This window comes from Euprymna scolopes, chromosome 18 (assembly GCF_053919585.1).
Source record: "Euprymna scolopes isolate OS-2025 chromosome 18, ASM5391958v1, whole genome shotgun sequence".
In the NCBI taxonomy this organism is placed as follows: Eukaryota; Metazoa; Mollusca; class Cephalopoda; order Sepiida; family Sepiolidae; genus Euprymna; species Euprymna scolopes.
Window position 1 is genome coordinate 19,968,936 of NC_136499.1, and position 19,285 is coordinate 19,988,220.

At 32.4% G+C, this 19,285-nt stretch overlaps 1 protein-coding gene across 1 annotated transcript in view; it reads right to left on the bottom strand.

Moving 5' to 3' along the window:
- LOC145297514 (propionyl-CoA carboxylase alpha chain, mitochondrial-like) overlaps positions 1 to 18,461 on the bottom strand; it is a 139,081-nt gene extending 120,620 nt beyond the window's left edge. The window contains exon 1 of the mRNA XM_080143415.1: positions 18,229 to 18,461. Coding sequence (XP_079999541.1) covers positions 18,229 to 18,387 — 159 coding nt within the window. The 5' untranslated portion in view covers positions 18,388 to 18,461. The remainder of the gene's footprint in view (positions 1 to 18,228) is intronic.
- Between the last annotated feature and the right edge of the window lie 824 nt (positions 18,462 to 19,285).

Here is a 19,285-nt window from a genome sequence, read left to right on the forward strand (position 1 = left end):
CTCCAAGTTAAAAATGAAAAAAAAAAAAACGGTAAAAAATGACGACAGCAAAAAGGGAAACTGTTTTTTCCGTGTTTACATTTCATATGTTATGTTTGGATACACATGCGTGAGGTTAAATTTGATTGGATATGGCTGAAATTTTACAGGCTATATTAGCATAGAAGTCCATCTCTACTGGACTTTGATTTCTATTTTTACGACCACAGGAAGCAAAATTACGACTGAGCAAAGTTGACAAAGAATATTTCAAAATTGATAAGATAAATCAGTATATATCATCCATTTTCATATAGATAACAGTTTCAGAATTATTTTCATGTATAATATGAAAATTGTTTGTGTTTTATGTTTCTTTAATTATTTATTCACTAAATTCAGTTGTATCAGTATTAGATTGTATATTGCTTTAAAATTACGTAATTTTACATAGATAATATTTATATTGAATAAAGTTCAGTTTCATTAATCGAATTGGGTTCCTTTCTTTCTTAACATGTTTTAATGTGATTTTTAACAATGCCGTCATATAGTATCGACAGTAACAATTCGACAAATCTTACCTACATTGCCTGCAGGCATTTTCGAGTTAACAGGCCTTCTATATCTCGGTGGCCATGCAGCAACCAACAGTCAAATCAAATGATCTATCCCATCATATAAGGCCATACATAGGTAACCTCTAATTTATTACTCAGGCCTGATAACTCATTGAACCTTGCATAGCAAGTCTACACTTCCTGCCAATATTTAACATTACTGGTCTATAAAGTTTTGTTTTTCATGATATTATTTTAAAACTGACTCCATTCATAGTAAAATCCCCATCTAAATTGACTAGAGTCATAACAGCCATTGATGTATTTTGCATTAATTCTTAACATGTTTGAACACATTGATTGCTTGCTATTAACAATTACAAAAACCCGCACACAAACAATATTACAATAAAAGGTGTACAAAAAAAGTAAATAAAATAAATAAAACAATCTAGAGAATGTTCTAGTCTTGCATTGCTTTACAAATGTTTCGGCACGAAATAATTAAAGTTAATTAGTTTGTACAACTCATTATTAGCTTGTCTATTTCTTCTCTGCTTAAAGAAAAGACAACAGACACTTTTAGGGTAAAAATATAAATGTTACTAGAAAAATAAATGTGACATGTTTGGATTATTTATTTAAATCTGATTACATTTTGAATCATGAAAAAGTAAGTTTATAAAACTAGTTATATAAACAAAATAAAGAGAAAATCCAAAATTCGCCACTTTCTACTCATTTATATATATATATATATATATATATATATATATATACTAGCAGTTTAGCTCAGCTTTGCTTGGGCCCTATGTACGGTTCATAATATATATATATATATATATATATATATATATATTAGTGCTCGCGCGAAAGAGCAAGACAAAATGTTTTAAATAGTAATAATAGAATAACAAAGACTTTTGCTGGTGAGGACTACTATTGACCGTAACCAGTTATACAGTCCTTTTGAAATTTCTATCTCTATTTTTCTCGTTATGTACTGAATATTTGTTAATGAAACCTATATCAAATATGTTCCTTATTAAATTTTAAAGATTTTCTATTCTGAAAGAAGTTTTAAAAAATTTAATCTAAAAAAGTTATTTTAAAGTTTTTGTTAAAAAAAATTAAGATTTTCTCATTAGTCAGACCTGTATTACAAAGAGGGAGTTGCAAAAAAATGAGTTGTGGTGTGAGGAGAAATACAAACTGAAACAGAGAGAATATTCAGACCTGTAATAATACAAAGAGGGGGTTGCAAAAATGAGTTGTACATTTTGTTGCAATTTAAAAACATCATCTTTCATCTAGCAATTAATGGTATAGATATAAAATTTTCAATGATTTTTTTAAAAAGTGCAACAGAATGTACATTACATAAAATAAATCCAAGGTAATTTTTTGATTCAATTTAAATTAAATTTTTATACCTTACTTTGTAAAATTCATAAAAGTGCACTTTGAAGATAAATAAATTTCAAATTGAATCTTGTACCTTTATTTTTAAAGCCTATAATAAAAACATTTTGTTTAACAATTTTCATGCCTTGGATGAAATGCTTTTCTAACTTATATATATATTAAAAAGTCTGACTTGTGTCCAGGTAACCTACATCTAAAATTTTAAGTGTTTAGACCCAAAATTGGCAGAGAAGTTTGGTAGAGTATGCAACGGTCAACTCTTTCAACTTTGACTTCTTGGGAGCCAAATTTTTGCCCAAAAACTGATTCAAAAGCTTGCTGCATGTCTGAATACCCTTTATGTAAAATTTCAAATGTTTAGACCCAAAATTGGCTGAATAGTTTGCTAGAGACAACAAAGGTCAAATCTTTTGAACTTTGACCCCTTGGCTGCCACATTTTGGGCCAACAACGATTAAAAAGCTTGCCTTATGTATGAATACACTTTATGTAAAATTTCAAATGTTTAGACAAAAAATTGGCTAAGTAGTTTGATAGAGACTGCAGAGATCATTTTTTTTTAACTTTGACCCTAATTTTGATCTCTTAACATTTATTTTAGGCTCAAATAAAATTAAAAAGTTTGATCTATGTCCAAGTAACCTACATCTAAAATTTCAAGTGTTCAGATCCAAAATTAGCAGAGGAGTTTGGTAACATTTTCAAAAGGTCAAATTGTTAAACTTTGACCTCTTGACAGCCAAATTTCTGACCGAAAACTGATTAAAAAGATTTTCCCAAATCTCAATACGAATTATGTGAAATCTCGAATCTGTACACTGAAAATTGACAATAGTTTGGTAAGGAAATGTACACACACACACAATTTCACTTTTATAGGTATATACACACACACACATACACACAGTAATGGCGAAGGGGGCACCCGGCTTTGGCCGGTCATAAAATACACTTAAATATGATATTTTAATTTGTCCAGATTTTGTATATATTGTTATAGAGTTTCAAAAGTAAAAAAAAAAGTATTTGAGTGCCATCAGCTGGAATTGAAACCGAAAACAAAACTGTAGCCTTCAAAGCTGGTGACGTTACCACTGTTACCAACGTGACACATATATGAACTGATTAAAAATTAAACTAAATTAGGATTAATGTACAAACTGTATAATGATTTTTTTGTCAATTTTGACCCATTTCTGACCCCTTAAAAACTATTTTAACCGGCTAAAGACCCATAAAAGAACGGTCCATAAAAAAATCCAATCATTTGAGGCCTCAAGTGCCGCTCTGTGACTTTTAGTTTCAGTAAAGATAGTTTAAAACATGGAGACAGGCAGACATATAGTATTTTATACATTAGATAAATGACAAAAGTTTATATACCAAATTTCAAGATGCTGACCATCTTACAATTTATTCCATTTAAATACCTAGACATGCATAATTCTTAAAAGTATAGACAAACAAAATTATATAGAAATCAGTTAGTTACAATTTTCAGAAAGTTTTTATAAAAATCCAAAGCATCAATTTTTTTAATAAGCACAAAAGTGTCAATTTTAGCCATTTTAACCTGAAAGGCATCCTTAGGGGGGCAACCAGAGTTTTCCCAGAAAATCCATTCTGTTACCTTTTTACTCATATCATGTTTAATGTTTGTGCAAAATTTCAAAAAATTCCAAGGCATAGTTATTGAGAAAAGTGCAGACAGACGAACGAACAAGGGTGGATTTACAGGTCCACTCTCCTTTTGTCGAAGGACCAAAAACAATTTCTACAGAAATATATCTAATATATATATGGCTATATGTCTGTGATGTCCATTGATGAGAATGACATATTATATTTTTTTAAATATATATATAAGTGTGTGTGTGTGTCTGTGTACATTTCCCTATGCAATAACTCTGTCAATTTTTAGTCTACAGACTCGAAATCTTATATACAGGGTACTGAGATTTGGGAAAATTGACGTGATCGGTTTTGGGACAGAAATCTGGCGATTAAGGGGTCAAAGTTCAATGATTTGACCTTTGAGAACTCTACCAAACTCCTTCGACAATTTTGGGTATACGCACTTGAAATTTTAGATATAGGTTCCTTGGACATGGATCTAACTTAATTACTTGATTTGAGCCCAAAACAATATATTTTAAGGGGTCATAATAGGGGTCAAAGTTTAAAAAAATTGACCTCTGCGGTCTCTTCCAAATTACTCAGACAATTTCTGGTCTAAGTATTTGAAATTTTACATAAAGAGTATTCAGAGATAGGGCAAGCTTTTTCATCAGTTTGGGTCGAAAATCTTTAGTTACCAATATATAAATGTATGTATGTATGTCTGTTTGCATGTCTGCCTTAAAGTTTCAATAGAGGCGATGGATTTTACCAAGATCATTATCGTTTTGAAGTTCGACCTTTCATACGACAAATACCGAAAAATTGGTTAAAAACATTAATATCTTCCCCTTCAACTAGGCACTTTTCTACGAGGGGGGGCACTTTTTTTGCCAATATTTTTTAAAGTTATCCTCTCCTTTAGATTATCTAGCCTTAATTTTTAAAAAATGTCGCTTCCAGTTTGGCAGTGGTCGTAACAGCATAAACGTTAAACAAACCGATTTATTCACCTCATTCAAAACTGTCCCTCACAAAATTGTAACTGCTGAATACCTATCGCCGTCACATCAATCAAAAACGCGCACCTGTTTTTTTTTTAACACTTTACTATTTTCCAACTGCGCGTCGTGAAGGCTTCGTTTTTTTTTTCACATTTTCGGGTTTTTTTCATATACCCCGAAAAACATCCGAGCAACGCCGGGTACCCCTCGCTAGTCTATATATATAAAAGCGAAAATGTGTATATGTTTGTTTGTGTGTATGTATGTTTGTGTGTCTGCTAAAAACTTTTGACAGACACAACAAAAATTCACAAACTTCGTCTCATATGAAAGCCCCACCTTCCGGACGACAAATATCGAAAAATTGGCCCAAAGTGACCATCAGAAGTGCGTCAACTGATCGATTTTCTGCAGGGGGGGGGGGGCAAAAAAGTGATATTTTAATGTTAAACATTACATATTTTTAAATCGATTTATAATTGCCCCAAAAAATACGGCCGCCAACTCTTCTACATAAAGTATACACGCGGCCGTTTATTTTGGGTCAACTTATATTTAAAACCCGCTGAGTCATGCCACGTGGTCTTGACGTCAGCAACCTCTAATGGCGGTCTTAATTTACAATTTAAAAATGTTGTTATCGGTAAAAAAAAATTAATTAAAGCTAAAGTATGAACTTCTACGCTATGGTAACGTTACCAAAGTTATTACCACATTCAAAATAGTTAGACTCGATAGTTAAACGAAAAATAATAAGCCAAACATGTGAAGTAAAAAAAAAAAATATGCTTACAAAAAATATTAACAAACGAAGTTTTTAAAAATAAAAAACAGTCAGACGCCATTTTCCAGTCTTTAGAGTAAGGCAGACCGAGAGAGAGAGATGTCTAGACAGATTCGACAGGGGGGAGGGTCAACAATGCATGCGTCAGATGACGTCATGACCTGATTTACTTTAAATAATTGATAAACCGAACAAACTTTATATACGCCGCTTTAGCATAGGTAGTTAAGGGTTGGTTCATTATCTAAACGTTTTGGGTTTGAATCGTGGTGTGAAATTCTTTTTTTTTTCGATTTTTTACATTTAAATATTGAACCCTGTATTATTTAAGCCATTTTTCACGTAACGTTCATTCGTTTTTCTGTTTTAATTTGTGTTTTACACCCCCCCCCCGCTTAATTAAAAGGTTTTCTTTTCTTACTTCGCTTATAACAATGCTTACATCGTCATCATCGTCGTCGTAACGCTCGACGACTTTCAAACATCTTTCACTTCTGGCTGGCCGATTTTATTTTCAAACTTCACCTCAGGGGTTCGGCTTCGATCCTACCCCCCCCCCCCCCCGGTTTCTTTTTTATTTAACACCACACACCCCAACAAACACCCGGGCAATGCCGGGTACCCCTCGCTAGTCTATATATATAAAAGCGAAAATGTATGTATGTATGTATGTATGTATGTTTGCTTTTTCTGTATGTCAACAAAAGGCTTTTTTCAGAGAAGCGGTCGCTCCCTTCACAACTTTTTAAAACTTTTTATATCACATATAAATTGTAATATCTCACAGTTAACAATGGAGCTCGCCTGTCTATTCAATTTGCTCCATTTTGGGAAGATAACTATTCAATATTTGTCGCTCGCCGCATGTGGGTTAGTCTTTTTCCTATAACATCTGGGGGGGGGGGCGTTCAGCAGTAAATGAATACTATCCCGCAGTCAAACTTGACCTCATTAACTCATTAAAATGGGCACCTGCTAAAGCCAAGTAACTAAATAAATTCAAACGTGTTTCCGTTAGCATGTCGCGGGGGGGGGGACAATGGTTAACGTCGCACGTTTTTTTTGTTTTTTTTTCACACTTTAATTTACAACTTTGCCTCAATGGTTCAGGTTCAATCCTCATACTTACTTTTTTTTTTTAACCCCCCACCCTCCCACACACACCTCCAAACACCCGGGCAATGCCGAGTACCCCTCGCTAGTATAAAATAAAACACACATCCACTGATTGGTTATGTATATTCCTTTTCTTTTTCTCCTCCTAAAGATGAGGTATATGTCGAAAATTCGAGACTGGTACGACACATTATGTTGGTAAACAAATAATTATAAATGAAAATTACTGAAATTTTTCAATATTGTCATTATTCCTTTTACCTACATTGTCCCGAGCCCAACAGCGTTTTTCTTTCTCTCTCTCTCTCTATATATATATATATATATATATATATATATACACACACACACACACACACACTGGAAGAATTCCTATAATGCATTAAACTAATTTTGCAAACAGTCTAGTCATAGTTGAAGGGAGATTATATGGATTCCTCCACTTTATCAAGTATTTTAGTGAAATTAATACAGCAACCTATGCAGAACTGTAGTTTTAATTTAGAGTAAGGGTTAATAATAATAATAGTAATAATAATATGTGCATAATAATTAAATATATTAGAATTACATATAGGTGAAACAGTTAATAATGAAATGGTTTACTTCGACTTGCGCAACTGCCATTGCTCAAAGGCAGCATGCATTCCGCAGGTTTAACCGACATAAGTCCAGTTCAAACAGACAGAAGTATATAGAAGCTAGAAGTAACGTTAAGAAAGAAATAGCGACAGCTAAGTGGGAATTTACGGAAACTACTAAAAAACGCATCGAAGCACAAAAACTAGGAACTCGTGACTTCTGGAAAATCTACAACAGTGTAGTAAATAATGGGCAATCAACAATTCCCCCACTAACCAATAATCACGAGGTTCTTTGCTCAGCAACCGAGAAGGCTAACATGCTTGCTAGTCGGTTTGCCTCAAACTCCACACTGGACCCTCTAAACCACCCCCTACCTCAATTTCCTATGCGGACAGATGCCACGCTAGACGATCTGATAATCACACCTGCTCAGGTGCATGCTATCATAAAAAACCTTGACACTTCAAAAGCATGTGGACCCGACCTCATCCCAGCTGTGCTATTAAAAAATGTTCAGCCGAAGTAGCTCCAGTTCTCTCCAAACTCTACAACGCCTTAATGAATCTTGCTTTCCGGGCTGTTAGAAAACTGCTTCTGTGGTACCAGTATTCAAGAATTCTGGCGAAAGAACTGACCCATTAAATTATCGCCCTATTAGCCTCCTCCCACTTTTTGCCAAAATATTTGAGACCTTAATTAACCATGCTCTAGTCCAGCACCTTACAGATGCTGGACTTCTGACCGACCAACAATATGGATTTAGACAAGCCAGTTCCACGGCAGACATCCTCACTGTAATCTCTGAACGCATATACCATTCACTGGACAAAGCGGGAGAGGGCAGAGCGGTAGCTCTAGATATATCTAAGGCTTTTGAGGGTCTCCTCAGGAAGATTAGATCATACGGTATCACTGGTAGAGTACTTAACATAATTAAATCCTTCTTAGATAAGAGAAAAATCCAGGTTGTCCTCGACAGTCGTACATCTAAACAATATGATATAAATGCGGGAATGCCCCAGGGATCTATCCTTGGACCTCTGCTGTTCCTGATATTCATAAATGACCTCCCCGACAAAATTGCCTCTGAGATGGGTATATATGCTGATGACACCACACTCTATAGCAGGCACGACAGGAAAACAAATGAACATATATCTAAAGTAATGGCAGAAACACTAGAGGATGACCTCCAATCAGTAGTGGAATGGGGACAAAAATGGATGGTCACGTTCAATGCCGCCAAGACAAAACTGGTTTCATTCAATAATTACAAGAAACCTTCTCTACCACCTATAGCAATGGCCAACGACTCTTTATCTGAGAGTACGTCTCTCAAGCTCCTTGGCCTAACGTTCACAGGAAACATGAGTTGGAACAATTACATCGAGGGCATTGCCAGGGCCGCTGCGAGGAAGGTAGGCTGTCTCTACCGTGCTAGAAAACTTCTAACACCCGAAAGTATCCTGTACCTCTATAAGGCCACTATTCGCCCATGTATGGAGTATTGCTGTCATATTTGGGCTGGTGCATCGGCTACTAGTCTCTCGCTCCTTGACAGGGTTCAAAAGAGAGTCGCAAATCTGATAGGCCCTAAACTGGCATCTAAGCTTCAGCCTGTGTCCCATCGTCGAAACATTGCATCCCTCTGCCTGTTCTACAAGTATTATAATGGTGAATGCTCTGATGAACTGCAAGCACTTGTGCCCCCACGACGTGAACACCCTCGACAGACCCGACAAGCTGCAAAATCCCACCCCCACACTGTAGAGATCCCTAGATGTAAAAGATCTTTCTACTCCAGTAGTTTCTTCCCCAGAACTGCTAGACTTTGGAATTCCATTCCAGGTCACTGCTTCCCCAATTGTACTGACATGCATAAGTTCAAGTGCAACGTGAACCAACATCTCACTGCCCTAATCCCTACATAGTACCCCATTAGATGTTTCCCCTGATAGTAGCCCCCTACACCAAAGTGGCAATGTGCCTTGCTTGGGGTGAAAATGTAATAAAAAAAAAAAATAAAATAAAAAATTATTACCAGTAAAAAAATATAACAATATTTAATAATATCAAACATAAATGCCGACAAACAACTTATAACCACTGTCTCCTAGCATAAACACACCTCCACTAAGTTGTATGTACGTCTTTATTATTTCTAAAGATAAGGTATTCCTTGTAAATTTAACAGACAAAACAGCACGATACCATCATGATTAGACATATTACGTTGGTAAACAAATATTTATAATTGAAAATTATTGAAATCTTTCAATATTGCCATTTATTACTTTTATTTACATTGTCACGAGCCCAACAGTGTTTCTTTCTCTTTCTCACTATATATATAGTGATAGGTGTATCGGAATTTTTGACACCCCTAACACGAAACTGCGAATAAAATATAAAAAACTCGTAATTTCTCTTTTAAAAGTGGGTTGTTTATTTTCTTTATGGATTATACTTCCAAAATAAACTATTAAAGTTGTATAAAAAGTAATAGAAATATTATTTTTTTTCTTTTTTGAAAAACAGTAATGAAATTAATCGCATTTTACAAGTTCAGTATTTTTAAACTTTAAAAATCTATCAAAATGTTTCTATTGATTCTATTTTTACGATATTTTCAGGGTCAATGTGAAATTTTATGATGTTTCCAATAAACCGAATATAATATTTTAGACAAACGTTTTTTTTAATTACCGTCCCCCTCCCTTTACAGAAGAAAACCATCTTTCATTTGCTTTATTGTTGATTATTTATCCATTTCCATGTATTTTTTAAAATATTCTTTTGTTTTTGTTATTTAATTTAATACGTTTTATAATTTGTTATATATATATATATATATATATACATACATACACACACACACACACTGGGAGAATACCTTAATTTTGTAAACAGAACAATTTCGCACTATTATGTCCTCTACAAAAATTAAAGATATAATGCAACCAAAACTTATGTCTAGAATCCTTATTCCAATTTTGATAAAATCCATTACATAATTTTAATTCTAGAAAATGTCTAAAATTTAAGCTTAAGGTATCTTAAGAAAATATTTAACATACAAGCACACATATAATACGCATACTTATTTTTATAGTATATTATCAATATATAAAAATTTTACTTAAAAATATGTAATAAAGATTTAATCTTTTTTTGTATCGTTTTCTTTGTACAGGAAATGGTTATATAGTTTTCTGATTCTTTGCTTTTTTTTTTTTTAACGCATATCAACCCTTTTCAGGTTATTTAATGCCAAATTCAGTTATTTTGAAATAAATTTTTATTAATAGGATATATGTTTTTTTTCAATCAGTTTCTATTTAACCCATAGTTGAAACCCTAACAGGTACTACGACTCTGGGTCAGGGTGGACCTGGGAGCAATGGCAATTAAAGGGTGGCTCCACACTCCCTAAAGCCCGCAAGCTGGGGCCTCACCATCGGATATAGTTTAAGGTCATATCCAGGACGGTTTCTGATTCTAGATTCATTAATCATGAAGCGTACATATAGTGAGCTGAATACAAGTAAAAAATAATGCCAAGTAATAAGATTACTAATTTGCACTCAAAATACATAAACTCCAGGTAAGTCAAATACTCTTGACCTTCAAGTAGCCAATACTAAATACCAAACATTAAACATAACTTACTCGATATCAGTTTACTACAAAAAAAATAAACAACAAATAATTTGCTAAAAATAAGCACAACTCACGCTTTTACTTAGAAAGTACAAACATGTACAACCAGATTCTTTAAAATAACTATATTTGCACACATAATAAAATATACCTCAACAAAAAAAAAAAATTAACCAAAATTCTTAATCAATATCAATCTTTATTATTTTAATGCAATTTACTTTAAAAAGGATTGACTGTAAGCTGAAGTTAAAACTATATGAAAAAAACAAAATTACTGTAATAATTTTGTTTTGTGACACATCAACCCTTTTTTTTTTTTTTTTTTTTTTAAGTCATTTAATGCCAAATTTAGTCATTTTAGTAAAATATTTTATACTTCAAGTTTTTAATACCTTGAATTTGTTTTGTGATTAATATTTTGTAAATAAATGGTTTGCAAATAGATTTCATTTAACTGATAGATGAAATTCTGACAAGTTTAGGGTTATCACCCTTAATTGTTACTCTTAAAAAGATAAAGGTAGTTTTGTCTTTAAGGCAATAATAAAAAAAAAAAAAAAAAAAAAAAAAAGAGTCCAATTTTCTAAATACCTTATATTGATATTAGTTGATTGATTATATATAAAAAAAAATTAGAACAGGTATTACAATTTTAGTTCAGAGTGCACTTGAGAATAATAACTAAGAGGTGACTACTCATACATCCAAAGCTCCCAAATTAGGGCTTCACTACCAAATGTTTTGTAACCCAACATCCAGAACCTTTTACTCTAATTAAGAGAGATAATCGAAGAAGCTTAAAGTTGATAGACCAGGTCTAGAAATTGGATGAGTGAATACGTTAACAAAAAAAAATTAAGACAAGCATAGATGAAATGAAAAACAAGATGTGGTGTGTGACTATCCAAGATTACATCTCATAAATTATCTATCTGGTATATTGCATTTGAATTTATTTATCCTTGAATAATTTTACAATCAATTTTACAAAAAATTTTTGTGAACATTATACAAAAAGTCGAGAGACAAGAAACACGCAAACGTGATCACAATTTTATTATGAGATATTAAAGAATATGGGCTTCCTTTACTGTGCTAGAAAACTAGCCACCCATGCCAGTAGCCTATATCTCTACAAAGCCACCATTCATCGATGCATGGAGTATGACTGGTGCATATACCACTCTTAGATGGTGCACCCCCTCCAAAAAAAGATTCGCCAATCTAATAGCTCCTGCACTATAAACTGTCCTATTACACCGCCACACTGTTGCGCCTGTTTTATAAGGACTTTAATGGAATGTGTTCTGAAAAACTCATAGCATTTGTGACCCCTTAACGTAAATACTCTTGTAAATTAAATACTTGACTGTATTTAAAATTGGAGTGGGGAGTCAATAAAAATCCTATAGTCATCTGAGGCATATGTTCTTGGAAATAAAGAATAGATTTCTTTTTTAGGCGATTATATGTGAACACCCTGAAAAACTTGGCAGTAAAAAGAAAAAAAATTATTTCAGAATCTAGTGTGGAGTATGAGTTATATATATATATATATATATATATATATATATCACATAATATGATCTAATTTGACAAACTTCTGGGTATGACCTTCAATCTTGACCTGAAATAGAATTCTATTGCCAAGGTCGTCAGAACAATGGTTGCATCATTTTACCACTCCAGATGGTATCTCACTCCAGACACAATCCTCTACCTGCATAAGAGCTAGATCGTCATAAAATGGAGTATTTTTGCCACATCTGGGCAGGAGCTGCTGGGAGTACCCTATTCCGTCTTGACAGAGTTCAAAACTGGTTCTGAAACCTAGTAGATGATATCTTTTTCTCTTCCCTGCAACCTCTTTCCCATTACTCATTAACCCTTATTCTCGAGTGGGTTTTGGCCTTTAATAAGTAGTGACGCCCTTGTAGAATTTAAAAAAAAAAAAAGAAATTAAAAAGAAAAAAAAACGGCCACTCTAGTTTGTTTAGCAGTTGCATGACGAAAATCTATTTTTTTGTGTATGTGCAGGCAATCTCTTGTGATTCAGTTGGTACAAACAGGCATTTCCATGTTCGTGTAGTGATACACAGGTGATTAATGCATCACTGCTCATGAGTATACCTAGCTTTTAATTTGTGCTTAAAGCTGGATGCATGACAAATATGAAAGTGACATTCCATGAGGACGAAAGGCAGGAATAAACTCATAGCTAACTTGGGCCCAATTACTTGTCTAAGAAATTAAAAAAATAATGAAAAATCTATCATATACATACTCATGACGGAAAGAAAATATTATCAGGATGTGTACAGATTTTCAAGATTTTCAAGGACTTTTCAAAATATTTCAAGACCTTCTCCAGACAAAATTCAAGTTTTCAAAACCAAATTTGATATATAAACAAAAAAACTTAACTGACAACAGGAAAAGTTATTTTCATTTATATAGAAACCAATATTCTTGTTAACAATCATATTTACGTTCCCTGACCCACTTATATTTGGTCAACCAAGCACGATTAAATATTATTTTCCTCATTATAGATTGGTCTATGCTGTGTTTGTTTTACTTTTAAATTCTGAATTTCCGGTATTGTGGATACAAGAGTTATGTCCCTTTATCACAAAACTACCAGACATTTTTATATGAAAAACATCAGGTAGTTTTGTGATAAAAGGGCGTAACTCTTGTATCCAAAACAATATAATGTAATTTTAGAACAATCTATTTCGATTTTATTTTCAATATTTAAAAAATAGTTTAATGGTATTTTTATTAATATTTAAAAAAATAATTTAATACTATTTATTTCAATCTCATTTTATTAAAAATGAGATTGAAATAAATAGTATTAAATTATTTAATTGCAACACACAATATTAATTGCAACACAAATTTTTACTGGATATAAAGAATACGATTTTTAAGGCCTTTACAAGACATTTTCCATATTTTCAAAGATTTTTAAAAGTAATAATAGAAATAAGGCCTTTTCAAGGCAAACGTCAAAATTCAAAGACTTAAGCTTGTGTGAACCCTGATTGCAAACCAAAAAAAAATACATAAATAGATCAAGTAGTTTTATTCTTTTATCAAATATTTTTAATAAAACCTAAAATTTTATGGTTAAATTACAAGTGACAATCTCATGATGCAATCCTGAAAACACTCTGAAGGAACCAGGAAGATAATACAAATAATTTTAAACACGAGATATTTTAAAAAGCCATTCTTAACATGGAGAGAGAAGGCAAAGCATTAAATTCGCTTAAAAATTAGTTTTCTTGTTCAAAAATAAAACTACTTTATTTTTTTAATCAAGTATCTATATATTAATACGATAGCATGTGTGTTATTTTTTTGTGTCACACTTACCTCTGGATCGTTTAATTGTTATGTACTTCCATTTCTTGTCATAAATAACTTTACCAAGAATTTTCATAAGTTTTGGTTTCGATCATAATTGATGGCACTCCAGTAATCTATTTTTTTTTATAAATAATTTTATCAAGAATTTTTCAATAGTTTTGGTTTCAGTTACGATTATGGCTGAAGGAACTCAAGTTATATATATATATATATATATATTTTTTTTTTTTTTTTTTTCATAAGATTTTATTTCGGTTTTGATTCAAGATAATGCACCCAAGTCATATGGATATATATATATATTTTTTATTTTTGAAATCACAACTTTATAATATATAAAAATCAATAGAACATTAACTCTATAATTATACATATGAAATCTGCAAGAATTAAAATATCATTTAAGTGTACTTTACAACTGGGCTTTGCCGGGCATTCATGATCAATTTACATAGTTTTTGGTGTATATTTTCTTTCCATCACAGGTACGTACATCGTACTGATTTTTCTTTATTTTTGTTTTTTCATCAGAGGAGTGTTTTGGACAAGCGCCCAATTGCCTCCTCAAATATACGCATGCCGAACCAACATGCCTTACATGTTCACAATCCTATGTTCCTGTCAAATAAAGCCAATTCATATTGTAGAGAAGACAGTGGAATTTTATTTTGAACTCTGGTTATTCTTTTCTTATTCAACTGAGGCGCAGACAAATACGGCCGACTCAACCTTCAGCTCGACACTCCAATTAATCAACTCTACATTTTTTATTTTAGGGTCGGTAACCAAAATTTATTTTGGCAAATTACTTCCTTTCCACGTTAACAATCATTTTTAAAATGAGGACTTTTGTAAGTTTACAAATAGCGCCCATTTTTGTATGCACTGGCACATATAGAAATGGCCACCAGTGTTTACATAAGAAAATACATTATCTGGAAAACTACTTGTTTGCAGCAAATTTAAATGTGATATTCGTTTTCAGCATACCTGACGTCCTTATTTTGAAGGTGATTGTTAAGGTGAAAGTAAGTAAAAATTTACCTTTTTTTTTTTTTTTTTTTTTACCACAAACCTCATGTCCGAGTGATAAGGTCGTAAAACCACATGTAATCCCTAAAAAAATAAACGACCACCACAGGATTTATCTCCATACAAAAAAAAATAGTAAGCATATGTTTATGTTACGAAACAATACTATTTTATAAAATAATATATAAGAAAATAGTATTGTTTTATAAAAAAAAAAATCTACACAACAAAGTGCTCGAAAGGACACACAAGAGAGATAAAGGGTGTAAGTTTTATTTTACAATTGATGTACATTAAAAACTAATTCTTCTAATAAGAATTTTACAATTGATGTACATTAAAAACTAATTCTTCTAATAAAGAAAAATAAAGATAAAAATTATGTTTAAGACCCTAACACGTTAGGACATTTATTTTGGTCCTTGTTGAAATAGAGTCGACAGAGATCGATTCTTTTAAACATGTCGTTTAAGGAAAAACAATATTACGTGCTTCATTGTCATGTCGAAAACTGCAAAATATCCGAAAATTACGAAAAGTCATCGAGCAGAACAACTGATATTGTGTTTTCAGTAACAAAAAAAAAAAAAAAAAAAAAAAATGGAAAAAAAAAAGAAATCTATCATTATAGACAACACGTCATGAACAAGCAATCTATATGAATATTCGGGTTTGTATTACTGTACACATAGATTCGAAAAAGTTGTCAAAAAACAAATATATAACAAATAAATGTTATCAAAGGCAAGATAAGTTACTTTTCTACCTAACTGGATATGTTTTCAGTGTTTTTATTTAATGTAACATGTTTATTCAGCTCGAAAAACATACTTTTTTTTTTTTTTTTTTAAATACATTTTCACCCCAAACAAGGCACATTGCCACTTTGGTGTAGGGGGCTACTATCAGGGGAAACATCTACTGGGGTGGGGTACTATGTAGGGATTTGGGAAGCGAGATGTTGGTTCACGTTGCACTTGAACTTATGCAAGTCAGTACAGTTGGGGAAGCACTAAGCAGTGACCTGGAATGGAATTCCAAAGTCTAGCAGTTCTGGGGAAGAAACTACTGGGGAAGAAAATACTGTGTTTACCGATGTATTGGAAAATTCAAAATGGCGCCCGACTCTCTCTTTAACATGGTAAGTTTGGGAAAAGGTGCTATAAATATAAAACTAGACAAAATACTGTTAAAAACTCGCTCAATATATATTATCGTGACATAGGTTGACATATATTCGGTGGATTTTTAATAGTATTTTTTCTAGTTTATTTTGAATTTTCCAATACATCGGTAAACAATGTATGTTTTTTGAGCTGAATAAACATGTTACATTGAATAAAAACACGAAAAATATATCCAGTTTGGTAGAAAAGTAACTTATTGCTTTTGATAGCATTTATTTGTTATATATTTGTTTTTTGACAACTTTTTCGAATCTATGTGTACAGTAATACAAACCCGAATATTCGTTATAAGGTCCCCTGTGTATGAACTCTTCAGTGTACTTTATAAGGTCTAAGAAAAATGCAATTTTACCCAATTTTCCGTAAAAAATTACTTTTAACTGTAACTTTCTACTAGATGTATTTTCGTAATTTTTAGATATATTACTATTTTCCACGTGACAATTAAGTACGTAATATCGTTTTTACTTAAAAATTTTTAAAAAATCGATCTGTCGACTATCTTACAAGCACCTTTATTTTGTATCGGAATAAAGGGCGAGAGAAAGTGGCGGAGTCAGCTTTTGAAAATCTTAACGTAATTTCGTACCTAACAGCAAAACAAAAATTGTTTTAAAAGACACTTAAAAAAAAAATTAAAAAAAGGAAAAGATGGCATTTATATAGATGCAGACCCATGGCTGACAATTGATTCTGTAAAATTTGGCAAATATAATTTTAAGTTTACTTCAGTCCATTATTTACTTATTTTCCGACGTGGTTTTCTTAGTTAACGAAATTCGGGGTATGATTGGTTGACATTCTCGTTAATGTAGGGATAACACGTGCGCGATAAATGCAACAATTTACAAAAAAATAAAAATGTGATTGATTTTTTTTTTTTATTTTTTATTTTTTAATAACACTATAAAAGAATCCATATAATTTTTCAAACAATGATTACAACAAAAATGGTTTTGATTCAAGTTCTGCACGTCTCTGTTTACTTCCATTTTCTGCTGACCGTTTGGCTTCACAATCAATGCCCTGAAAAAGTCCCTTCTGATTAACGTCTACTAGTAAAAAAAATATTCCGTTATTCCGAAAAATTAAGTTCGTTTGCTTATTTTAAAACTGGTAAACATTCGTAACAATTTTCATGCACACAAAAAAGGGGTACTTATGCAGATAAGATATGATTTTCGAGTTAAATTCAATTTTTACTGCATTCTTGTTTAGCAAATTGTTAGCTGAAAGTACAGAATAGTCACAAAACGTCCTCCTCTCTCCATGTTAAGAATGGTTTCTACATAATAACGTTACTATTTCAGCACGATCTGTATAAGTATCTCCCAAAATAAATAAATCAAAAAGGTACTTTATGCACTTATGTTGCTGTGTTGAAATAAAAACGTTATAATTTAGAAAGTCATTCTTAACATGGGAGGGGAGAGTTTTGTAATTATTTTATATTTTCACCTAATCAATTTAAAAAAAAAAGATATCATAAAACTTGAAAATACTATTTTAAAAAAAACAATGGAAACATAAATGCCCAAGCATCATCAGAAATGTTTTTTCGTTTTCTGTTTTGGGTACTCTAAGTTTAATTTTTGTGTGGTCGCCTTTCGACTCTTGTCATAACCCGTTAGCGAATTTTACCGATCCAATATGGACAGCCATGGGGGCTGATCTATATCAGCACAAAAAATTTAAAATTTGACAAAAGTTACCGAACAATAATAAAATTATAATTGTAAACACAAAAACAAAATAAGTACATCATCTTTTTTCTTTTCTTTTTTAATTTGTGTCACTTTTTGTTCTACCCGTACCCTTGCGTAGTACACGCATCGCATCTCAGTGACCCCTTTACTGCTTTATATCAATATATAACGTGTTTATGTTTCTTTCCTTACCTGTGTATCGGAGACATGAAGCTGCCGGAGCAGAAGACTACGGAGAAGCCGTGGATTCTGTTGTGATGATCCATGCCCGGTCGTAAGGCATCGACAGTAAAAAGCCGATGCAGACGATGGCCACGATGTCAACCTTGCCATATTCATCCAGGTCGCCATGTTCGCCGTGCGTGCGTGTGTGTGGTGGCGCCACTTTCACTAGCACCAGCCGGCTGACGATCACCGCTTTTGTAACTATGGAACACCAAACGTATAATATTTTGTTTAACTCTAAACTATAAGAGCTCGCTAAATTACATATTGTTATGTCTTTTTGTTTCGTATTGTTTTTGTTTTTATAAATACTATATCAACATCTTTTTGATCATTCAATACAGAAATTTAATATGAGACAATTTCTTAATGCATTGAGCGTTTATTTACAATGAAATTATGTTCGGTGTTATTGCAAAACGACTTATTTCGTACTAAAGCCATGACATATGTCATTTTTTTTATTTGTCAAAATTATACTTAATAAATATTGTTTACTGCATTTTTTGTAATATGTAAACAAAATGTCAACATGGCAGCTTGTACCAGGTTGTCAAGAAAGTTCTTGCGGTTTTTAACTTTTAAATTTATATGAATATATCTCGGCTTAAACAAACCTTTATTGGTCGAAATAAGCACTATCAAAATAAACATACTTTTTCCAACACAAAACAAGTGTATTTATGCCATCAACCTAAAAATTTTGCGTTCTGGTGGTGATAAAGTTGATGAAACCGTTTTTGATATCGATTTGATTTTTGAAGCATTTCTCACGCAGAAAGTTGTTGAGATGCTTGAAAAAGTAGTAGTCGGTAGGTGAGAGGTCTAGAGAGTATGGTAGATGAGGCAGTGTTTCATAGCTCAATACATTCAGCTCCTGCAGGATCAACATATAGTCGGGAATTGTCATGGAGGAGAAATGGGCCTTTTCTGTTGACTAATGTTGGGTATTGTAGTCAAAGTTTCTGATGCATTTCATCCATTTGTTGACAGTATTTCACCGCCATAATGGTTTTACCTGCAT